At 36.0% G+C, this 26,065-nt stretch overlaps 2 protein-coding genes across 7 annotated transcripts in view; one reads left to right on the forward strand and one right to left on the reverse strand.

The window, feature by feature from the left end:
- The window catches only part of LOC145285907 (bis(5'-nucleosyl)-tetraphosphatase [asymmetrical]-like), a 59,118-nt gene extending 58,533 nt beyond the window's left edge, over nucleotides 1–585 (reverse strand). The window contains exon 1 of the mRNA XM_080134385.1: nucleotides 164–585. Coding sequence (XP_079990511.1) covers nucleotides 164–281 — 118 coding nt within the window. The 5' untranslated portion in view covers nucleotides 282–585. The remainder of the gene's footprint in view (nucleotides 1–163) is intronic.
- The window catches only part of LOC145285904 (pentatricopeptide repeat-containing protein 1, mitochondrial-like), a 90,987-nt gene that overhangs the window by 28,408 nt on the left and 36,514 nt on the right, over nucleotides 1–26,065 (forward strand). For 2 of the 6 annotated variants that reach the window (XM_080134380.1, XM_080134378.1), the window contains exon 2: nucleotides 5,037–5,144. The exons of 3 other annotated variants lie outside the window; for them this stretch is intronic. The gene's annotated coding sequence lies outside the window, so the exon portion shown is untranslated. Of the gene's footprint in view, nucleotides 1–5,036; nucleotides 5,145–23,166; nucleotides 23,316–26,065 lie in introns of those variants that run through there. One more of the 6 variants, XM_080134377.1, reaches the window with a different exon arrangement.

Below are 26,065 nucleotides of genomic sequence, written 5' to 3' on the forward strand. Positions count from 1 at the left end.
GTTAAGAGGGGGGGGAGTAAAAATTTACCAAAAGCTGTAATTTTATACGATAACAACCGAACAATCTTGCAAACTAATAATTTTACAATGGATTTTAAACAAGATATACGTTTTTTAACGGTCCGAAATACACAGGAGAAAATAAATAAACGACTTGGAATACCTTTCGGGGGAGTCCAATGTTGATCACCGTAAGAATGTTGAAGAAGCAAAAATTGGATGTGATTCTGAAGTCTCCTGAAAATGACGAAACCAGCTGCCACAACATGGATTTCACTCATCTTTTTTTTTGTTTTGTTTTTGTGGAAAATAATAATAGCGTGTAGGTTTTAACAATTAGTGGCTCGTGGCTCGATTCGTTGGCTTAGCACTGTTATTTAAAAACAAAAAAAAAACAACAAAACAAAACAAAGACAAAATGGCGATAAATTGCAACAGTATATAAAAACTAAATATGAACAGTTAATATGAAAAGTTAACTTTTTAAAATCGTTGTAAAAAATTAAAAATAAACGAGCAATTTACGATAGAGAAATTTTCTGGCGAAAGTAATACTGCCAGGTAATTCAAGTCCCATAACTCTTTCCTTAAGAAAAATAAAATATTTCAGAGTTATCTCCCCATTTATAATTGAACTCGCAGGCTCATCTGACGGTGCTCATATCTTCTATATAATAAAGCTGAATGTGTATGTGTGTGTGTGTGTGTGTGTGTGTACACGAATAGGCTCCTATATAGTTTAATATTATACAGAACTGACCACATACAATGGTAGAAGAATTATCAAGGAGCAAAAATGGGTATGTTACATTTTGAACAGGAGTGGTTTATTAAAATTGTGGGGTCTGAGTACGCGCCCGGTTCCCAAAGAATGAAAATAAAAAACTAAAAAAAAAACTTGTGCAAGGGTTTTTGATATAGATGTGCATAAGATTTCTTTGAACAGGGATGGTATTTAAAAATTATGAGGTCTGCGTTCGCATCTGGCATCCATAGAATGAAAATATGCCGCAAACTTTAATAAAGGCTTTTCATATCTATCTGCGTAAGTATACTTTTATAATTATGTTTCAGTTTGAAGAAAAATGGTATAATAAAATTATGGGGTCTGCGTTTGCGCTTGACCTCCATAGAATGGAAATATCTCACAAAGTTTAACAAGTTTTTTTTAAATATAGATCCACATAAGAATATTGTGATAAGCGTGTTTAAGTTTGAACAGGTGTGGTATAATAAAATTTTGGGTCTATCTGGCTAGATCTACAGCAGATGTGCTAACGGTTATATCTCATAGGATTAGCGAATCTCTCTTCATTTCTAGGGCAATTGCTCTCAACATATCAAAGGCCTTCGATAAGGTTTGGCATAAAGGCCTACTACACAAGATTTCCAGCTACGGTATAACTGGAAATGTTTTCTCTATCATTAAGTCATTTCTCTCAGATAGGCTTATAAGAGTAGTGGTTGATGGGCAGAAATCAGAGGCCTGCAGTATTAATGCTGGAGTCCCTCAGGGGTCCATACTGGGCCCAACTCTCTTCCTGATCTACATCAATGATCTCCCAAAACACATACTAAAATCTTTCGTTGACATCTATGCTGATGACACGACCATCTATGGCAACACATCAAAGGCTGTAAATGATTATGTTCTCTGATTCTCTCTCCTCTGATCTTGAGCGCGTGGTACAATGGGGAAAAAAGTGGCTGGTTACCTTTAATGCATCTAAGATCAAGCTCCTATCTCTACATCATAAACGCTCTGATCCCCATCTGGCATCAATTCAAATGGATGGCTCTTGTCTAGGGGAGGGCCCCATGTTTTGACAAACATCTGGGCTTTACCTTTACTCCTGATCTGAAATGGAACACATACATCAAGTCTGTTGCCAAGGTCGCTGGAAAAATGGTGGGATCCTTCTACCGCTCCAGAAGATATCTCACTAATGATGCAATTCTCTATCTATATAAAAGCCAAGTATGTCCGAAGATGGAGTACTGCTGCCACATCTGGGCGGGGGCTGCTAAAAACAGCCTATCCTGCCTTGACAGAGTATAAAATAGACTCCATGGCTTGGTGGGGGATGCCCTTTTCTCTACCCTGCAACCTCTTTCCCACAGAAGAGACGTAGCGAGCCTGTCATTGTTCTATCATTATTTCCATGGCAGGTGCTCGTCTGAATTCCATTTTCTGGTTCCCCCTTGCCAATCTTTCTCAAAAAACACCCGACTAGCTGAAACCACCGTCAATAATTTTCCCCACTCCCTATCTGTGCCTAAATCAAAACGTAAATACCATGAACAAAGCTTCTTTCTTAGAACTGCACGCCTGTGGAACTCTGTTCCGCTTGCCTGTTTTCCTCCCGACTTCAACCTGGATGTCTTCAAGTCCAACACAAACAAATTCCTGATGAACCCCCCCCTAAGTAATGATTCCTTACAAATTCTCCAATATTATTGCTACACTATCCCTTTGATTACTGTACACACAATAACCCTTATCCCTGAGTGGCCATTGGGCCTTGATAAGTGGTGAACTCCATGTAAAAAAAAAAAAAAACCCTCGCCAAACTTTCACAAGAAACACCCGTCTAGCAGAAAACACTATCAACAATTTCCCTCACTCTTTATCTGTGTCTAAACCTAAACGTAGATTCCATGATCAAAGCTTCTTTCTTAGAACTCTGCACGCCTGTGGAATTGTCTTCTGTCTTCCTGCTTTCCAACTGACTACAAGATGGTTGTCTTCAAGTCTAACGTAAACAAGTTTTTGATGGGTCGTTTCATATAATTTAACAAATTTACCGAATTTCCATTACTAACAATTACTATATTGTCCAACTGACTACTGTACACTCTTTAACCCTTATCCTCGAGTGGCCTCTTGGCCTATATAAGTGGTGATGCCTATGTAAAAAAAAAATATATAGATAATAAAGCTGTGTGTGTGCATGTGTGTGTGTGTGTGTGTGTGTGTGTGTGTGTGTGTCTGTACACGAATAGACTCCTATATGGTTGACTATTATACAAAATTGACCACATAACAATGATAGAAGAGGTATTGAGAATCAAAAATGTGTATGCTACATTTCGAACAGTGGTAGTTCATTAAAATTGTCGGGTCTGCGTACGCACCTGACCCCCAAAATATGGAATTATAAAAATATAAAAAAAACGTTTACAAGAGTTTTTTTTTATATATATACATATGCATAAGAAGACTTTGATAAGTATGTTTCAGACACGGATGGTATAATAAAATTGTGGGGTCTGCGTTCGTGCCTAACCTCCATAGAACGAAAATATGCCACAAACTTTAACACAGAGTTCTGATATCTACCCGCGTAACTATACTTTGCAAATTATGTTGCAGTTTGAAGAAATATGTTATAATAAAATTATGGGATGTGCGTTTACGCCTGACCTCAATTGAAAGGAAATATGTCACAAAGTTTAACTAGTTTTTTATAATAAAGATTCACATAAGAATACTGTGTTAAGCGTGTTTCAGTTTGACCAGGTGTGGTATAGTAAAATTATGGGGTCTATCTGGCTTTCATGTGACTGAAATCTATATATCTATAAAAGTGAAAGTGTCTGTCTGTGTGTTTGTGTGTCTGTCTGTGTACATTTCCCTACACAATAACTCTGTCAATTTTCAGTCTACAGACTCGAAATTTGATATACAGGGTATTGAGATTTGTGAAAATCTTAGTAATTGGTTTTCGGCCAGAAATTTGGCTGTTAAGGAGTCAAAGTTCAACGATTTGACCTTTGAGAACTCTACCAAACTCCTCCACCAATTTTGGGTCTAAACACTTGAAATTTTAGATATAGGTTTCTTGGACATGAATCTAACTTAATAACTTGATTTGAGCCCACAACAATGAATGTTAAGGGGTCATAATAGGGGTCAAAGTTTTAAAAAATTGTACTTCTTCTGTCTCTACCAAATTACTCAGACAATTTCTGGTCTAAACATTTGAAATTTTACATAAAGGGTATTCAGAGATAGGGCAAGCTTTTTAATCGGTTTGGGTCGAAATTTGAGTTACCAATATATAAATGTATGTATGCATGTTTGCAAGTCTGCCTAAAACTTTCGACAGAGGCGACGGATTTTCACAAGATCAGTATCGTTTTGAAGTTCAACCTTTCAGATGACAAATATCGAAAAATTGGTTAAAAACATTAATATCTTCACCTTCAACTGGGCACTTTTCTACGGGGGGATTGCCTTTTTCACAAATATTTTCGAAAGTCATCCTCTCCTTTCGATTGTCTAGCTTTAATTAACACCTACGTCACTTCCGGTTTGGCGGTGGTTGTAACAGCAATGACGTCACATTCTTTTCCTCCTTTGCAGTACGGGTTCGTAACTGCCTTCCTACTACCACTTTTTTTTTTTTTTTTTTTTTGCTCAACATACACCTCCAAACATCTGGGCAATGCCAGGCTGAAATGCGAGTAGGATAATAAAGCTGAATGTGTGTGTGTGTGTGTGTGTGTGTGTGTGTGTGTGTGTGTGTGTGTGTGTGTGTGTGTGTGTACACGAATAGGCTCCTATATAGTTTACTATTATACAGAACTGACCACATATAATGATAGAAGAATTATCAAGGAGCAAAAATTGGGTATGTTACATTTTGAACAGGAGTGGTTTATTAAAATTGTGAGGTCTGCGTATGCACCCGGTCCCCAAAGAATGGAAGTAAAAACTAAAATAAGATAAGAAATACCTGCAAATTAATCTGTTAATATTTTAAACAAGATTATTGATATAAAGATGATGACTATGCTTACGAATGTTTATTATTATCCGAAAAATAAAAATATCTAATTCAAACAAACAGACAAACAAACAAGCAGTTTATATAAGATTTTATTTTCTCTTTTTATCGTTTAAGCATCGATAATATCTGAGTTAGGATTTCAAAACGACTCAAATTTTGATGATATGAAAACTTGTTCCCACCTATAACAACTTGGTAAATTCCATCTCTAATGTTGTCCACCTTTTCTTTTTTTTTTAACAGTACCGTTACATTTTAACAAACCCAACATGTTGTAGACTCCGTCGCAAGAAAACTGAAAAGGACACAACTCGACTGACTTTCTTTTTTTAACAAAAGCCTTTATATCAGGTATTTCCAACAATGCATTTATTTTACATTTTTTTTTTTTACAAAGGAGTCACCACTTATCAAGGCCAGGAGGCCACTTGAGGATAAGTGTTAATGATTGTATAATAGTAAATAGGAAAATGTTGTAGTAATCTTTAATAGTGGAAATTTGGTAAATTGGATTACTTAAGGGGATGGTTCATCAAAAACTTGTTTACGTTGACTTGAAGACGACCATATTGTAGTCAGTTGGAAAGCAGGAAAATCGAACAGAGTTCCACAGGTGTGCAGTTCTAAAAAAGAAGCTTTGTTCATGCAATCTACATTTAGGTTTAGGCACAGATAAAGAGTGGGGGAAATTATTGATAGTGGTTTCAGGTAGATGAGTGTTTTCCATGAAAGTCAGGACAGGGGGAACCATGGTTTAAAGCTCAGACGAGCACTTGCCATGAAAATGATGATAAAGCAGAGACAGGCTCGCAATGTTTCTTCTGTGGGAAAGAGGTTGCAGAGAAGCGAAATACAACATTAAAAGGATTAGTAGTAAAGTGTTTTTTCATCTAACTTAAAACCATTTATTCATTAGACCATGTTTGACTGGACATAACACACAGGGGAGAAGGAATCTGTATATATCCAATCTTGTGAAATCCAAATTTCATGTAATGATCACTATACAACTGATAAACTTTTGCTTTTTTTAAATAAAGTTATAGAATTATTATTTGTCGCCATCACGTTTTCGTTTTAGAAATTTGTCCATAATTAAGAGTTAATTGAATCTAACATTCAACAAAATAAAATAAAAAAATCAAAGACGATTTTTATTATACCTTTTTATTTCTCTAACGAAAACCTTAATTAAATATTACGTTTCTGAATTTTTTGAGATGAGGATTGGTTATTCGTATTATTATTCATCGCACTACAGTTCTCATCTTGATTGTGATTTTCACAACGTTTCAGTCGATGCAACCTCCAACCTTCTTCAGGTGTATCTTGTCGAACTCGGGAATGTTTCTGTCAAACTCGGGAATTTGGATGGAATTTCGAGTGGAACCCTTTATTTACTTCATGGGAGTAGCATGCTCTTGTTCTATCAGCCATGACTGGATAGAGGTCCTAAGTAATTCGCAATTGTATTTTTTTGGTCGCCCACACTGAGGATTGAACCTTCAACCTTCAGGTAAAATCACTTTTACAAATTATTTTTCCAAGTACTTTAACCACTGCGACACGGGTCCTTGTGGACAATTCTAGTAGAAGGTCGGAGGTTACATCGACTTAAACGTTATGAAAATTACACTCAAGATGAGAACAATAGTCTGATGAATAATAATACAAAAAAAAAATTCAATATTAGATAAGAAATACCTACAAATGAATCCGTTAATATTGTAAACAAGATAGATGATATAAAACATAAGAGTGCTTACCAATGTTTATTATTGAAAAATTCAAAATTTCTAACAATTTAAACAAACGGTTTATGCAACATTTTTATTTTCTCTTTTTCTTCGTTTGAGCGTCAATATCATGTACATATTATTGTGTGAGTTAGTATATTTATTAATCTAATACTCAGTGGATGGTGGGGATCAGGCTGGCCTTGGTGTGTTGTGGAGGTCAGGTTGGTGATGTTCTCTGCATATGACCAAACGAAGTAGTCCAGCAGGTTTAGATCAGGGCAGGAGGGAGGGCCAGTGAGAGAAGGATACAAAGTCAGTCGTAGCACTCCTCCTGAAGCCAAGCATGGGTCTCTTTGGACTTGTGGGCCAGCGCCGAGTCTTGCTGCCATACTGAGGGTCTGCAAGCGGCTACCTGATTGCACCAGAGATCACCACACTCTTCAGCACATCCAGGTACACTTTGATGTTGATTTTGAAGCCGACTTCGAAGATGTGAGGTGGCATGATGTGGCCCTCACTTGAAATCACACTAAAGACCATAACCGTGGCCAGAAACTTTATTTTCATAACCCTGAGCACGTCCCTGTTATTCTTGCCAGTCCAGGGATGCATTTTGAGGGTGCTGGCAATGGTCCTGTTGTCATAACTTGGATCGGTAGAGAGCATGGGTTGTACAGCGACGCATTTTCGATCTCGCTCGTTGAACATTGTGTAACTTTCAGACATAATAGAAGGTTCCTATTGCTCTTGGAATTTGTACACAACTGGCTAACTAGTAGATGGTCTGCAACAAAAAGAGAAAACTGGTTTTCATTACACAGAAATGGAATCGTGTTGTCTTTTCTAGGGCGACAATGATATCGTTCCAACCTGTATTTATTAATACAAACAACTTTGCTTATAAGGATATGAAAACCTTTTCTCACCTAAACATGTTATCTACCTAATTGTCATGTCACAATTAGTTAAATATTTCCGGAATATTACATAAAACACATACTTCTATGGTTCAAGGAAAAAAATGATTTCGGCCATGTTTGATTTGTCACGTGTGACATGTGACGTAAACACAAGGGAAACGAAGAAGAACCTCTTATGTAAGCTTAAATTTCTAATTTCTTTGAAAACTATTTTCTTTAATAATTAATTTTCTACCTTATCGTTTTTCATAATTCTTGGATATGTTCATTACTGTGACATGACTATTCAGTAAATACCATTAGTTTCACTTGAAATTAAATATTTCAATTTTTGAATTTTGCTACAATAACGAGGAAGAACCTCGATTTCTATCAAAAAATAAATAAATAAAAACTAAAATCAGAATAACAGTCTAAAATAATAATCTATATATTAAGACGATAGTGTCTGTTTTATTTTCTGTGTCACGCTTACACCCGAGTCATTTGTTATATACTTTTATTTCTTGTCATAAATAATTTTACCAAGAATTCTTCATAAGTTTTGGTTTCAGTTTCGATTATAGCTGATAGCACTTAAGTCATCTATTTTTTTTATAAATAATTTTATCAAGAATTCTTCATAAGTTTCGGTTTTAGTTTCGATTATGACTGAAGGAACTCAAGTTATATATACATATATATACATATATTTTTTTCATAAGTTTTTATTTCAGTTTCGATTCAAGCTAATACACGCAAGTCATAGGGATATATATTTTTATTTTTGAAATCGCAACTCTATAATATATAAAAGTCGATAGAAGATTAACTCTATAATGATATATACGAAATCTGCAAGAATTAAAATATCATATTTAAGCGTACTTTACAACCGGGCTTTGCTGGGCGTTCATGCTAGCTTAGATAAATACTTTTGCAGTTTTATCAAAAAAGCTACGATAATATCAGAGCGTCTCCATTTACACTGAACAGCTACAGAATGCCAACATCAATATATTACATGTGAATGAGTCACCTGTGAAATTTCCACAGGTCCTGCTAGTATCTCCTTATAAAAACATTGTCAAAAACAATTTTGGTGTTTTATAAACTGTGGGGTTTCTAAGGTGATATACATATACCCTAGTTTTGTTATCTGCAACTTAACAATTATCTTAGCCAATGAAAACCGATATCATAGATGATATTACTAAGCTTCAAAATCAACCAATGAAAACGTGTTATTTTTAACATACATCCGGGTATTGAACATACTTTCATTCTTTTAATAATTTAAACATCCGTGTCCTTGACAATAAGTTCATGTCATGCATAAGCAGTGATCAATAACACTTAATGATTATATGATATTCTTTTATAGTGAATTAAGAGTACTTCAAGTAGAAAACGCATATGCCTGATAATGAACGAATATTAATTTTAATGAAGATTGGAATTCATTGAAAAGAAATGTTTCATCTTATCTTGTTAGCTTCACTTTAAAAACTTTCTTTGTAATAAAAGAAAAAGATACGAAAACCCAGCAGCATTAGAAATTAATGTACTTATCACTTTATCATTAAACGATGAGTCCCTCTAATATGAGACGTGTGCAATAAGTAATGCCCCTGACCCACTTCCCATAGCAGTAGAGCAACGAAACTTGGCACAGTTATTAGTCTTTCTCTACATAGGAACACTCAGAGTTATGCATTTCTTCCATCGTTTGATGCAGCTCTGGATACCGTTTTTGTAGAACACCCCCAGGTTGTTCCTCCAAACACGACATGACTTCAGAAATCAAGGATGCATCATCTGGGGAACGCTTTCCTTTCAAAAACAACTTCATAGCTGGGAAGAGGTGAAAGTCAGAGGGTGCAAGGTCAGGAGAGTAGGGGGGATGGGGAAAGATTTCATAACCACACGCCCGTGTTTCTGATCTGGCAACATGCGAGTTGTGGACCGGAGCGTTGTCCTGCAGAAGGAGGGTACCTTTGCTGATCTTGCCCCACTTCTTGATTTTGATAGCTTCCCTTAATTTCCTCAAAAGTGAAGCATAATAGGCTCCTCTAATTGTGGTACTCTTTGCCAGGAAATCTGTCATCACTACTCCGTCCTGGTCCCAGAAGACTGTGAGCATGACCTCACCAGCGGAGGGCTGCACCGTTGCCTTCTTTGGAGGTGGTGAGTCCAAGTGCTTCCACAGCATTGACTGGACTTTGTCTCTGGATCATAGTGATGGATCCAGGTTTCATCCTGTGTAATAAGTCTTTTGAAAAACTTTGACTCGTCTTCTTGGCACATCTCCAAATTGATCCTCAAGCACTCAATGCGTTCTCGCTTCTGGGATGGTGTGAGCAACCTGGCAATCCATCTGGCAGACACCTTATGCATATGCAAATGGTCATGAATGATAGTTTTCACAGATCCTGTACTAATCTTGACATCTTGGGCTATTTGGCGAATAGTAATGCGCCGATCTTCCAAAATGGCAGCCTCAACTTGACGGACAGATGCCTCATCAATGGCAGAAGGGGGGTGACCAGGTCTAGAAGCTGTTTCCACAGACTTCCGGCCATGTTTGAATTCACGATACCAGCATTTTACAAGGTCATATGATGGGGCATTATCACCATAAGTTTCTTTCATTTCATCAAAAGTCTCCTGTCGTGTGCGTCCTTTCAAATACAAAAACCGGATCACTACTCGACATTCAACAGGCTCTATTTCACACCTGACTCAGTTCAAACACCTGTAAAACAGAAAGCACAATTAGTTCAGAGCTGTGATTTGCCACAAAACCCGTAGAGATATAAATCATTGCACATGCAAAATTTCAGCTGGATCAGACAACGGGAAGTGGGTCAAGAGCATTACTTATTGCACGCCCCTCGTACCTGTGGCAAATATATACAGGGTGTCCAAAAAGTAACTAAAGGGTTGAAAATCATTGTCATTTTACCACTTATGGTTATTTTCCTCTCTAATTCAGATATTTTACAGATAATATTTTGGAAATTATTTTTGGATAAGTATAGCATTGAACACGTGAAATTGTTTTACCCAAATCAGGCAATGCTTTGGCGACAACATTATCTCTTGCTATGGCAATGTCAAATGCTTACCACATTCGACAGACTTGACTGGCCCCAAATTTTTGTGTGAAGATGTCTTAAAGAAAGAGTCTATGTTAACAAACCCCAAACCCTGCCAGAATTGAAGGAAGACATCTGGAACGCAATAAGGGAGTTAAATCGCAATCCAGAGATTCTGCAATCTGTCATGAATAATGTTTTAGAAAGAGCACAAATATGCGAAGCTGAAAATAGGGAACAGTTGATAGGCAAAAATCAGAAGCTCACAGTATTAATGCTGGAGTCCCTCAGGGGTCCATCCTGGGCCCAAGTCTTTTCCTGATCTACATTAATGATCTTCCAACTCACATCCTTACATTATTTGTAAACATTTATGCTGATGACACTGATGATGCTATGGTAGCACATCTAAGACTGTAAACGACCAAGTTTTCTCTGATTCTCTCTCCTCTGATCTTGAGCACGTGGTACAATGGGGAAAGGTGTGGCTGGTTACTTTTAATTCATCTAAAACCAATCTTTTATCTTTACATCATCAACGCTCTGATCCCCATCTGGCATAAATTGAAATGAATGGCTCTCGTCTTGGGTAGGCATGTTTTGACAAACTTTTGGGCTTGATCTTTACTCCTGATCTGAAATGAAACATGTACATCAAATCTGTTGCTAAGGCCGCTGGAAAAATGGTGTGATCCTTCCTATAGATATCTCACTGCTAATGCAATTCTCTATCTATATAAGAGCCAGGGGTGTCCAAGGATGAAGTACTGTTGCCATATCTGGGCAGGAGCTGCTAGAAAGGACTTGTCCTGCCTTGATAGAGTTCAAAATAGACTTTGTAGCCTCGTAGATGTCCTTTTCTCTTCCCTGCAACCTCTATCTCACAGAAGAGATGTTGCGAGTTTATCTCTCCTTTATCGTTATTTTCATGGCAAATGCTCGACTGAGCTTCAATCTATGGTCTCCCCTGGTCAAACTTTCACAAGAAACACTTGTCTAGCTGAAAACACTATCAATAATTCTCTTCATTCTTTATCTGTGTCTAAACCTAAATGTAGATTCCATGAAAAAGGCTTCTTTCTTAGAACTGCACGCCTGTGGAACTGTCTTCCGTTTTTTTGCTTTCCAGCTGACTACAATCTGATTGTCTTCAAGTCCAACATAAACAAGTTTTTGATAAGCCATTCCATATAAGTTAACAAATTTACCGAATTTCCATTACTAACAATTACTATATTGTCCAATTGACTACTGTACACTCTTAACCCTTATCCTCAAGTGGCTTCTGGGCCTTAATAAGTTGTGATGCCTATGTAAAAAAAAAAAATTTAAAAGACATTATTTTTCACAAATAAAGATTTTTTTTTTTTTTTTACACGGTGGTCACCACTTATCAAGGCCCAATGGCCACTCAGGGATAAGGGTTATTGCAAGTACAGTACATTAGTGTGGAGATTTAATGAAGTGTTTACTTAAGAGGGCGGTTCATTAGGAATTTGTTAATGTTGGACTTGAAGACATCCAAGTTGTAGTCAGGTGGGAAGCAGGCAGACGGAACAGAGTTCCACAGGCGTGCAGTTCTAAGAAAGAAGCTTTGTTCATGGAATCCACGTTTTGATTTAGGCACAGATATAGAGTGGGGGAAATTTTTCACAGTGGATTCAGCTAGACGGGTGTTTTTCATGAAAGATTGATGTGGGGGGGGGACCACAGATTGGAGTTCAGACGAGCACCTGCCATGGAAATAACGATAAAACAAGGATAGGCTCGCAACATCTCTTCTGTGGGAGAGAGGTTGCAGGGTAGAGAAAAGGGCATCCCCCACTAAGCCACAAAGTCTATTTTGTACTCTGTCAAGGCAGGATAGGCTGTTTTTAGCAGCTCCTGCCCAGATATGGCAGCAGTATTCCATCCTTGGACGTACTTGGCTTTTATATAGATAGAGAATTGCATCAGTAGTGAGATATCTTCTGGAGCGGTAGAAGGATCCCACCATCTTTCCAGCAACCTTGGCAACAGACTTGATGTACGTGTTCCATTTCAGATCAGGAGTAAAGGATAAACCCAGAAGCTTGTCAAAACACGGGGCTTCTCCTAGACGAGAGCTATCCATTTCAATTGATGCCAGATGGAGATCAGAGCGTTGATGATGTAAAGATAGGAGTTTGGTTTTAGATGCATTAAAGGTAACCAGCCATGTCTTCCCCCACTGAACCACTCGCTCGAGATCAGAGGAGAGAGAATCAGAGAGAACTTTGTCATTTACAGCCTTTGATGTGTTGCTGTAGATGGTCTTGTCATCAGCATAGATGTCAACGAATGATTTAGGTATGTGTTTAGGGAGGTCATTGATGTAGATCAGGAAGAGAGTTGGGCCCAGGATTGACCCTTGAGGGACTCCAGCATTAATACTGCAGGCCTCTGATTTTTGTCCATCGACCACTACTCTTATGAGCCTATCAGAGAGAAATGATTTAATGATTGAGAAAACATTTCCAGTTATACCGTAGCTGGAAATCTTGTGAAGTAGGCCTTTATGCCATACCTTGTCGAAGGGCTTTGATATGTCAAGAGCAATTGCTCGAGAAAGGAAGCCTTTGTCAAGAGATTCACTAATCCTGTGAGATATAACCGTTAGCACATCTGCGGTAGATCTTGCAGAACGGAAACCATATTGTGTGTCACTAAGAAGATTGTTTCTGCTGAGGTTTACTATTTCTCTATTTAATATGGATTCCAGCAAATTACTCATAACACACAGGAGACTTATTGGTCTGTACTGAGAGGGGGATGACTTATCACCTGAATTCTTAAATACAGGGCATACTGATGAGGTTTTCCAGGGAGTCGGAAAGCACTTCTCCTTAAGGCAACGCTTAAACAATTTCGTAAGTATGGAAGCAAGTTCTGGTTGAAGCTTTTTTAACACTATAATTGGGATGCCGTCAGGGCCAGTTGCTTTACTGGAATCAATGTTCTTGATTAGCTTGGCGACCTCGTGCACAGATATTTGTATGTTATCTAGCGTGTTCTGTGTTATAGGAGGAAATATGGGGAGTTGATGGCCTTCGTCGCATAGGGTAGAATTAGCTGCAAAGTTCTTTGCAAATAGTTTGGCCTTGTCTGATGCTGACGAGATGACCTCTGGTCCATTGATAATGGTTGGGATAGAACACACACTTCTGTTCAGAATCCTATTTGTTATTTGCCAAAACTGGTGGGAACCAAGCCGCTGATCAGCTACTTTGTTTGAATTTTGCATTTCTTTTTTAAATTTCCCAATGTCATAGTAAAATTGTGTTAAAATTACAGAAAGATATCAAAAATAAAGAATCTATTAAAGTTCAAAACCCTTCAGCGACTTTTTTGAATCCCTGCATAAGATTAGGTGCAAATACTTATTCTCTTCACTACATTGATTCCCTCATACAAAAGCATGTGTGTGTGTATATATATATATATATATATATATATATATATATATAAAACTCACTATGTCTGTGTATCTGTCTGTCTTCATTTTTTCAAAGTGCATCTCCTCAGAGACACAAGGTTGCAGAGTGGCGCAAGGTGGGTCAAATGATTGCATTTTTTGTGGACCGTTGTTTCATATATGTAAAAGCTGGTAAAAATAACTGCTAAAGGATCAGAATAGAAAAAATTGGAACTTGGCAGGCGTAAGTCGACTTAAAGTGCTCTTGTACACATGCACAAATATATGTTTATACGTTAAAGTCGGATCATTTCTAACTAATTGTTATCCATATGACGATAGCTCAAGCGGTAACGACAAAAGCTGGAGCACCAAATGTTTTAGTTTCGATTCAAGCTGATGGCAATCAAGTCATACTTTTTTTTTTTTTTTAAATCACTATTACATATTGGGTACAATATAATAATCAATAGTGTATTGATTCTCTAATAATAAATACAAAATCTGCATAAATTTTTAATCTATGCAGATTTCATTACATATTACTCTATGAACTCACCCAACATGACATAATAACCTATGAGCTTCAAGCTTCTATGGGTTTCAGGATTTCTTGACATCCCCTTCAATGTAACCTCCCAATTGTCCGATTATAAGTGAGGGGCACCTAGCCTTGCTGGGTCATAAAATACACTTAAATATTTTTTAATTCATGCAGCTTTCGTATTTATTATTACAGAGCCAATTTTCCAATGAATATTATATTATGCCTAATATATAGTACAGATCTCGAACGATTATTAAAAAAAACTGACTTGATTGCCGTCAGCTAGAATTGAAAACAAAATATTTAGCGCTTCAGCCGTGTCCCCTACTGTTTGAGCTATCAACAGATAGATAAGAAAGATTTAAAATTAAACCACTTCAAACAATGAATGCATTTGCCCATGCACCAAAATAGCAAAAACATTGTTGCATTTCAACTTGCTGACATATTTTTGTAGATGTGATTCATCCATCCAAACAAAGATTTTACTCATCATAAACCATCCTTGCTGTATGATTACGGTTTCCTGTTAATTTCAGTGTTATGTGACAAGCAGTTTAAGGGTTTATCAGTTAAATATCTTCATACAGACACACACATGCATACATACATGAACTGTTTTATTTATATAGATTACAATAATATTAATTGTGGCAGTGGTATGTAGCGGTTACCATCTTGGCCAGTGGTTCCTTTTGTGAACAGAATCGGAGTAGTATCTACTACCACTACTACTACTACTACTACTACTACTCTTGAATTGGAAGCCATGTTTAATTTCAGAAAAGTTTCTGATAGGTAGCTATTCTATACAAGTCCTGGTTATAAAAAAATTTTAGTTGGAAGCTGTTCTGTACAGGTTCTGGACTTTATGATTTTGTAAGCAAAGAACAAAAGATTCTACTTGTGTTGACACGAAAACATTATATGCTGGAAGGCTAAAAAGATTCACTTTTTATGGAGTAATTCTGGTTTCTGATTGGTTGCTAGCAGAATGTGGTTTAATGTGATTCGTCAGTTCTTATCAACAGCATTTATAAATAGAATATCCCAACTTTCAGGGATCATACCCTCCATCACAAGTCCATTGTGATGGGATGTGTCTCCTAGCGTCTTCGGCTGCATAGAGACTGGGTAGAGTACTCGTCAAGGACCCGTTCTTGACACTCAACCCAAACCAGCCCAGTACCTGTTGGACTGAGGTACACCGCTTGGGTATCACCTAGGAGGTCCACCCACCAAGGCCTTGCCACCCGGCTTTCGGGTGGGGCAAGTTTATTGTTTGTCTGAGGCGCCCCTACTGGGGAATGCTGACGAGGGTGCCCAGGCAATTTTTGTTGAGGCAAGAGTGCCTCTCCTTTAGGGGAGCTTGCTCATTCCACCTTCCAACCTTGTGTCACACTTTGCTGCGGTGGACAGCAGCGGGACAAGATCAAAGTGTAGTATCTGTTCTTCAGATGCTGCACTTCTATTTCTTGTTCTCTTTCGGTGGAGGAGAAATCCTTCACGACTGAGACAATTTTTATTTTTGTACCTTTTCTCCACGTTAAAAAACGACCCTGGTGTCTAACTCTGTCCCATGGGGAGGCATAGTAAATAGGTACATATCAAAAATATTGCAACAGCTACTGCTACTACTACTACTATTATTACTACTAATACTACTAATACTACTATTATTATTACTACTACTACTATTATCATAATAGAGTGTTTGCTAATAGGCCGAGAGAAGGAGAGAGCAGGATTCAATCCTCAATACAGTCATATCACAGAGTTAAAAAATTTATACTTGACGTTCCCTTGCTAAATATTTAAAATATTATCTATATATTTATTAGCAAGCCGCCCGGAAGTGTGCAGAGATCTCCGGAATGTGAATAAAAAACCAAAAAGAATATGAAATACTTGACTACACTTATAAACAATGAAGATTATTGAGTCAATGGAATTATCCAATCTTATCTGAGCAAATTCTTCATTTATTATTATTGCTTTTGTTTTTTTTGTTTTTTTGTTTTTTCTTTTCTCTGAACTATATCCTATTTCTATGAATTGTAAAAAAAAAAATGCAAAAAATTTAAGTGAATATAAAAATAAAAGATATGTGTCGAATGGTTAGAAAATGTTATAGATTCATTACGATAATAACATCCTGGTTGTATGTCCCAACCCTACCCCCTCTCCCCTAACATGCCATATTATCAAAGAAAAAGAGCATAGAAAAAAAAAAAAACAACAAAAAAAACTTGGCTTGCTTTCTTTTTGAACAAAAGCCTTCGTACCCCCCCCCTTCGACCGAAGAATTGTAACACTTTGAAGATTTATGGGCAAAGAATTTACAATAATGAGATGGGGCATTATCTATGGCAAGCACCACTTCATTTGAATCCATTGTCTTAGCGAAATGTTCAAGTGCAGGTACCATCCATTGATTGGATGTATTTATCCTTTTTAATGCAGCTTTCATGTATTCCATAATAAACAACAACTTGACTATTAATGTACAATGCAGCACAATGTACATTTGGTCCCTTCGAATTGGCTGGTGATATTCTACATCATTGACCACGTAGAGATCTACCGCCCAGTCTTCTACAGAATATATTTCAATTGCTTTTATCTATTCTATCTATCTATTCTATCTATCTTCTTCTATTTATATATAAAATGAACTCATTTTTCCCCTCTGATTTTGACCTTAATAGGATTAAAAATCAAGACATTTCATGCAAATGTAATATGCGCAAACTGCAGCACAATATCTGAGGTGTGTTATAGGCCTATTACCTCTTCACTTCCTCGATAATCTTAGATCCCTATATTTTTTCTGCTGAGAGTTCACTGCCAAAATCGGTTAAACTCAATGGAAGTGGTAAAATCTTTTCTCTCTATTAAATTCCTCCTTCCCCGGAACCACTTAACACCATTGCCGGATCGTTCACAAGGAACAGTTACGAAGGAACACTGGTTTGAGTTTTCTTTTCTTAGTAGTTGCTTAAAAAAACTGGAATTAACCGATTTGAAGCGTTACTTCGTAGTTGCTTAAAAAACTGGAATTAACCGAATCGAAGCGTTACTTCGTAGTTGCTTAAAAAACTGGAATTAACCGAATCGAAGCGTTACTTCGTAGTTGCTTAAAAAAACTGTAATTAACCGAATCGAAGGGTTATTTATGCCTTTTCTTTTTTTTTTTTTCACTTTTCGCTGTGTTTTTTTGGCTTTTGGTTTTTGGTTTTCCGAACACGTTTTTCCATGAATTTTTGCTTTTTGTTTTTCTGATTTTACAAAGTTTTACGTTTGTTCGCTGTTTTCTTTTTTTTTTTTGGTTTTGCTAATTTTTTTAAAGAAGTTTAACATCGTTTTTCGTCTTTTTTTTTTTTTTTTGTATTATTAATTACACACACACCTCCAAACAACCAGGCAATGCCGGGTACCCCCCACTAGTTTAGATAATAAATAATGGTGCTTGTCTATAATTGGGCCGAAAAAAAAATTTTTACAAGAAAAATCTGAAAAAAATCTTTATGATGTACGTACTTATGATGATGTCATATTCCAAAAATCACGTAAATCGATCAAGTTTTTTTTTATTTAAGAAAATCAAATATCATCATACATTTTAGCAAAGTATTGCTTCACGCCATCTTGTTTTCGAATGATACGCTACTAATGACACCTGTCGGAAATATACGATCAACAAGGGCAGACAATCGACTTTTTTTTTTTTTCTTAAATGTCGAAAACATTTTTTTTTTTATAATACAAATACAAAATAATATATTAACATAACGACTTCTTTTCCTGTTTTGCATGTTCGCTTATTAAAGTCTGTTTTCAAATGAAAAAAAAAAACCCAGTGTTTTAGACATTCTCTTTATTAAAATAAGTCAATTTATTTATGCATTAAATAAGTTAATTTATTATATTGTATTATAAAAAAGTGTTTTCAACATTTAAGAAAAAAATAAAAACCGGGTCTTGCCATTTTTGTTTCCAAGTCGATTGTCTGCCCTTGTTGATCGTATATTTCCGAGAGGTGTCGTTAGTAGCGATCATTCGAAAACAAGATGGTGTGAAGCAATTCTTCACTAAAATGTGTGATAATATTTGATTTTCTTAAATAAAAATAAAACAACTTGATCGATTTACGTGATTTTTGGAATATGACATCTTCATGCAGTGACAAGTATGTACATTATAAAGATTTTTTTTTCAGATTTTTCTTGTAAAAAATTTTTTTTCGGCCCAAACACCTAAATAATTTTATGATCTGAAGTAAACTTTAAATTTTTGGTAAATTGTTACATTAGGTCACCTCCACAATTTTCTTTAAAATTACAACTTTTGTAGGTTTTCGACTATGCTGAATATGAAATTCGCATTGAAATTTTGCAGAGACAAGAACTTATCAAGATATTAAAAAAAAAACTGTATTATGCATTGTATTCTTTGGCGGCCATGTTTTACGCTAGCTGGCAGTGTCGGTCGTAGAAAAGTAGATTTGTTTATGTGCATGCACATGACCGTAAAAAAACGTGTCGGTTGGCACTAACCCTCTTCGGGTTTAACTGGCTTTCTCCAAAGGAGGAAGTTTCATGGGAGTATGAAATTCACAAGTGGTCCCCAATCACATGTATATCCTCATTAGGGGAGATGACGACGTTAGGTTTTTGCAGGGAGATGTCAACGTCCTCCTACATACAACACCTGGAATTCCCAAATTGGTCACCCATTTTAGTAATGACAGGCTCAACGTTGCTAAAAAACATGGCCGCTAAAGAATACAATGCATAATACAGTTTTTTTATATCTCAATAACTACTTGTCTCTGCAAAATTTCAATACAATTTTCGTATTCAGCATAATCGAAAGCCTAGAAAAGTCATTTTCAAGAAAATTGTGTAGGTGGACCTAATGTAAAAAAAATATCCAATTTTTTTTTAATTTTCCTTTTAGATTTATTAGCAGGTATGTTTACACCAACAAGTATGCCTATAACCTTTTTAACAACCTATTTGAAAAACAAACTCCACCAAGATGTCGTTTGATTGTACTTGTAGATCCATTTATTGCTTTTCCTTGATTTGGGTGGTTCTGTAATTTTTCAGATAAATATTTCAAGGTAATTTAACATTTTTTTTTTTTTTTTTACACATTGGTCACCACTTATCAAGGCCCGGAAGCCACTTAGGGATAAGGGTTATTGCAAGTACATTACGTTAGTATGGAGATTTGATGAAGTGTTTACTTAAGGGGGCGATTCATTAGGAATTTGTTAAAGTTGGACTTGAAGACATCCAAGTTGTAGTCAGGTGGGAAGCAGGCAAACAGAACAGAGTTCCACAGGCGCGCAGTTCTAAGAAAGAAGCTTTGTTCATGGAATCCACGTTTTGATTTAGGAAAAAATAAAGAGTGGGGGAAATTTTTCACAGTGGATTCGGCTAGACGGGTGTTTTTCGTGAAAGATTGGCGAGGGGGAACCAGAGATTGGAGTTCAGACGAGCACCTGCCATGGAAATAACGATACAACAAGGACAGGCTCGCAACGTCTTTTCTGTGGGAGAGAGGTTGCAGGGTAGAGAAAAGGGCATCCCCCACTAAGCCACAAAGTCTATTTTGTACTCTGTCAAGGCAGGATAGGCTGTTTTTAGCAGCTCCTGCCCAGATATGGCAGCAGTATTCCATCCTTGGACATACTTGGCTTTTATATAGATAGAGAATTGCATCAGTAGTGAGATATCTTCTGGAGCGGTAGAAGGATCCCACCATCTTTCCAGCGACCCTGGCAACAGACTTGATGTATGTGTTCCGTTTCAGATCAGGAGTAAAGGTCAAACCATTTATTACTTCTCTAACAGTTTTTTTTTTTTTTAAATGACCCTTGCAACAAGGCAAAAACTTTTTAGTTCGTTTTTAACCCCGCCTCGTGATTTCGTTTCGATGCTTTTTTTCATCCTCAACAACCCACTTTCTTGAATTACTTTAATTACAGCTATTTGCCCTTGTTACGGCACGCCAATCTTCATGCTTTTGAGCAGCTTCAATAATATGGCATTTAGTATCAATTGGTGTTGTCTTATATTTACCGTATTTCATGCGTTTCTTTACTTTTCATTTCATTATGTACGCGAAAAAATTGCTTGTATAATTTAAAACTTGATTTTAAATTGATTGAAAATTGATTGCCTTGGTTTTAACTTGAATACACTATTTTTTTAAAATTGAATGCATTAGTTTTTAATTTGAATGACTTATGTTTTAATTTGATCAACAAAAGGTGTAGTCAATATTATTACAATGGTTATGTGAGCATTTGAGTTTTGTCCCTCGGCCCTTGACCTTAATGAAGACCGAATTTCACTGATTAAATTATATTTTCTGAAAGTGTATTTAATTACCAATTCACATGTGACTTTAATTTTAAGTTAAACAAGTGAAGCATGCATGGTCCCCCGTGAATACACCGCGAACGAGGCATAAAAAAAATGACTAAGTTCAGCATTTGCCCCCTTCCCCACCATTTAGCCCCAAAAGTCCTCAGGGGACGTCAAATTCTGGTGAAAATGAACAAACGGTGCAGTTTTAGGCCTTAGCATATTTGAATTTGAGTTCTGCATCATGCAAAAGGAAATGACCAAATCCATCATTTGCCCGCCCCCCCCCCATTTAGCCCCAAAAGTCCCCTTAACATATTTAAATTTGTGTTCAGCACCATGCAAAATTGTTAAATAGACATACACAGAAAATTTTGGACAAATATGGTAAAATAGTCCCCAAAATGGAGTGTTTTTATTAGCCCTAAAAGAGCCCTTGGGGCACACCCAACAGTTATTGCGAAGTATAGAGAAACAAAATTATATAGAAATCAGTTAGTTACAACTTTTCAGACAATTTTATAAAAATCCAAGGTATTTTTTTTTTTTTAATAAGCCCAAAAGTGTCAATTTTAGTCATTTTAACCCGAAAGGGGAGCAATCGGAGTTTTCATGGATAATCCGTTCTGTTACTTTTTTACTCGTATCATGTTTAATGTTTGCGCAAAATTTCAAGGCGCAGTTATTGAGAAAAATGCAGGCAGACAAACAGATAAATGGACGAACAGACAAGGGTGAATTTACAGGTCCACCCTCGTTTTGTTGGGGGACCAAAATGTACCTGTTTTCAAATAATGTTTAAATGAGGGGTTTTTTTTTTACAATCCATTTTTTTTTTTTTTTTTGATAATACAGCATACAATGTTGAATTATCTTTTAACTGTATATTTTCTTATAAGGATCTAAAAAAAAAAAACTGAACTTTGGTCAGAAAGTTAAAAATTATTTGTTTTTAAACTTTTAAAACTATTAAACAAATAATTTTTACAGATTTTTTCCCAATCTCTATATTTATAAAAAGAAGTCGCTTTTCCAATACTAGGAAAACAACAGAGCAGTTCCTATGCAAATCTTTTCTGCTCATCATTTTATATAAATACTGCAGCGTGTTTTTGGGCAAGAATACACACATTCCATCACTTTTTAATACATGTTACAATTTATGCTCTTTGACTCACTCTCTCAAGTATGTAATTCCACATAAGTAGTATCAAAGAGGAAGAGTGAGACCAACATCAGCGTGCAAAATATTTTCTAGAGGAACTCTCACAGGAATACATAGACAAAGAAGGTTCCTTAGACTGGCTCAAGAGAGGATTCCTCCACCACGATCAGGAAAGGGTTATAATGGCTGCTCAAGACCAGGGATTGATGACCGATGCATTCAAGTAGATGGAAGGTCTCAGTAATGACAACAAATGCAGATTCTGCCACATGAAACTAGAAAGTGTGACCCATCTGGTATTAAGTTGCAAGGTTCTTTTGGGGGACGGCAACTACACAGCGAGACATGATGGAGTATGTAAGTACCTTCACTGAACCATCTGTAAAAAATTAAACATCCAGTGTAGCAGCAAGTCCTTGGAACGTCAACCTGAAAGAACAGTTGGAAATGATTTATATACCATACATTATGATCATTTAATCCCTATAGCCACCTACCTTGAAAATTCTGCTGTCAAACGTGACATAGTTATATGAAATAAGTCAGAGAGAGTGGCAACCTTGGTTGAAGTGAGTGTCCCTAATGATGGAGGTCTGAACAGAGCTGAAAGGGAGAAACAGACCAACTATCAAGGTCTCATGTATGATATGAAAAGAAACTGGAATCTTAGAGAGATATCAATCATGCCAGTTATTATAGGTGCCACAGGGCTTATGAAGAAGTACCTGAAGTTCTACCTAACTAATATTCCTGGTGAACCAAGTGCAAAAGAGATCCAGACAATTGCACTTAAGGGAACAACGAGGATACTAAAAAGAGCTCTCGGTTGATTTCAATAAAAAGTAGTGCAATGTTGGCAGCTGGTTCTAATCACGTAACACGTCGGTAAAGAAATGGACACTAAGTCAGATAGAAATGAAGTAGAACGTTATAACGAGAAAGTGAACCCCTTTCTTAAAAGTCGTTAATTTTTTTTTTTTTTTCTCTCAAGAATTTTTCCTGCTAACATGATACTTAAATCTATGATAATCGTCGGAAATTAAAAAAAAGAAAAAAATGGTGTAAAACACGCATTTTAGGTGGGGTGGGGGTGGAGAGTCTCGTACATTTCCTCAAAATAAAGTAACCGCTGCTTTCATACATTGTGGAAGAATAATTACATGGGACATATTTTATAGAACACCGGTCTGCTACTTAGTTTTGTTGTTCACCGGTTTTATAACATTTTAAATTCGATAACTAGTTAAGTATTTACAATTTTTTGGTAAGTTTTTCTGCTTATTATAAATGTCAAAATTAATGATAGAAAAGGAAAGAAACAAAAAACTTATGTTTCTAGTAAGAAAATGTTCAGTGGTAAAAAGTAAATGTTTGCGTTTGTAAACTGTTTTATTTTTATTTTTTCTCTCTATTCAATCCCAGTGTTGTCTCACGTGTTCGCACTTTCAATTTAAAGTAACGAAAACATTTTATTTCAATAAATAAATATCGGTTCATGTCAACTCTAATAACATTTTGAAGTAAAGCATCAAGTATTCACACACACAAAATTCGATCGTTGCTTTATAAGATTAACCGCCAGCAATTTGACCTTCTGGGTTTTATTCCCAAGGTTTGGCAAACGGGCACGTTCCCGACCCTTGCATCATCCTTAATTATTAGGGTTTGTATTACTGTACACAGATTCGAAAAAGTTGTCAAAAAAAAAAAAAAGAAAATGCAAATATATAACAAATAAATGTTACCAAAAGCAAGATAAGTTACTTTTCTACCAAACTGGATATATTTTTCGTGTTTTTATTCAATGTAACATGTTTATTCGGCTCGAAAAAATACATTGTTTACCGATGGCGCCCAACTCTCTCTTTAACAAGGTAAGTTCGGAAAAATGTATTATGAATAATAAATTAGACAAGATACTATTAAAAACCACCGATTATATATCACCCTATGTCACGGTAATATATATTGAGCGAGTTTCTAACAGTATTTTGTCTCCCAAACGTACTGTGTTAAAGAGAGAGTCGGGCGCCATTTTGAATTTTCCAATATATCGGTAAACACAGTATGTTTTTCGAGCAGAATAAACATGTTACATTAAATAAAAACACTGAAAACATATCCAGTTAGGTAGAAAAGTAACTTATCTTGCCTTTGATAACATTTATTTGTTATATATTTGTTTTTTGACAACTTTTTCGAATCTGTGTACAGTAATACAAACCCAATTATTATATATCTTGAAAGTATTAATTACTGTATGGATGGAACAAAAATTTCTCCGATTATGTAAACAAAGGGTGCTTACAATAGGTATCCTAAGAATCTCGTTACTTACGGAGATTCCCGAATCTTGACTGCTAGTGCTACAAATACTCGGCGAATTAACAGGACAACTGTTTATAACATAAGGGATTACATTACTTAATATCTGGAAAACTACTTGTTTGCGGCAAAGTTAAATGAAGTATTCGTAGCGGACATATACACGAGTGAGGTAGGTCCCCATAGCGAAATACGCATCGGTTCCGATGTTGTACGCAGCACGAGGCAGTGTAGCACGTTCCAGGTAGCGTTCATTAATTTGAAAAGAAAGGAAAGAATTTTGACGCGTGTGGCCTTGCTTTTTTTTGGGGGGGGGGGTTGAACTTTGCGCTTTACGGATTATTTTGTTATATGTTTTTTTTTTTGTTTTTTTTTGGTACTAGTACAGTTTAGTCAAGACATGAAAAAATGAAAATATCGAAAAAAAAGTTTAAATTGTATGTATCCGTTATGGAACGAAGTTCTCCGAGAAAAAAAAAATTCACTTAATTTCATCAAGTAGTTTTCTTTTTTGTTTTGTTTTTTACAGCGAAAAAACAATTTATGATACCGAGCAAAATGTTCGATTTTCAGGAAGAAAAATTAGTATTAAAGACGGAAAGGGGTGTCCGTGTCAGCGCTGTAACTGGAGTTATATCCCTTTGGCATTTCTAAAATTCAAACAAAATTTTTTTTTTTTTAAATCCAAGATGGCTGCCTTCAACGCGCTCTCATAAAAACGTGTTTTTCCGCTGTAAAAAAAAAAAAAAAAAAAAAAAAAAAAAAACTACTTGATGAAATTAAGTGAAATTTTTTTTTTTTCGGGGAGCTTCGTTCTATAACGTATGCATACAATTTAAACTATTTTCGGTATTTTCATTTTTTAATATCTTGACGAAACTGTACAAGTACGTTTTTTTTTTTTTTTTTTTTTTTTTTTTTTTTTTTTTTTTTGACCATGATTATAGTTATAGTAAATTAATTATTGACAGGAAAATTGGTGCGAGTCCAAATTAGTACTTGCTGGATAATTTTTTTTTGGCCGATATCTGTTTTTATTAAATTGTTAGGTGAAAGTACAGAACAGGTACACAACATCCTCCCGTCCCCATGTTAAGAATGGCTTTCTGAATAATAACGTTATTATTTCAGCATGGATCAATGTACATGAGTACTTTTTATTTTCTTGAATAATAAAAAGAAACTACTCGATGAGAACACAACTGTTTTTGTTTTAATAATTATTTTTATTCAAAAATAAAAATAACTATAATCTACAGCCCCCCCCCGGCCCCACAAAAAAACTTTTAATAAAATAATCTGAAAAGCGCAAAGTTCAGGCAAAAAAAAAAAAAAAAGGCCAGGCCACACACGGCAAAATTCTTTTGTTTCTTTTCAGATTAATGAGCGCTCCCTGAAACGCGCTGCATACAACATCAGAGCCGATGCGTATTCGCTATGGGGACCTCACTTGTATACGTCAGCCGTATTCGTTTTCAGCATATCCGAAAACCTATAAAAGTCGTCATTTTGAAGGTGATCGTTGAGGTGGAAGTCAAAATTTACCAAAAAAAGCTTTCAGGCAGACCAAAAAACAAACAAAAAATATCACTAGATGGCCAGAAAGTGGGTGCTCAATATACGTTAAATTTATATAGAAAAATGATCCCCACTTTTTGAAAAAGTAATTTCTTCCTATCATGAAAACTA

Source organism: Euprymna scolopes, chromosome 10 (assembly GCF_053919585.1).
Source record: "Euprymna scolopes isolate OS-2025 chromosome 10, ASM5391958v1, whole genome shotgun sequence".
NCBI classification, from domain to species: domain Eukaryota; kingdom Metazoa; phylum Mollusca; class Cephalopoda; order Sepiida; family Sepiolidae; genus Euprymna; species Euprymna scolopes.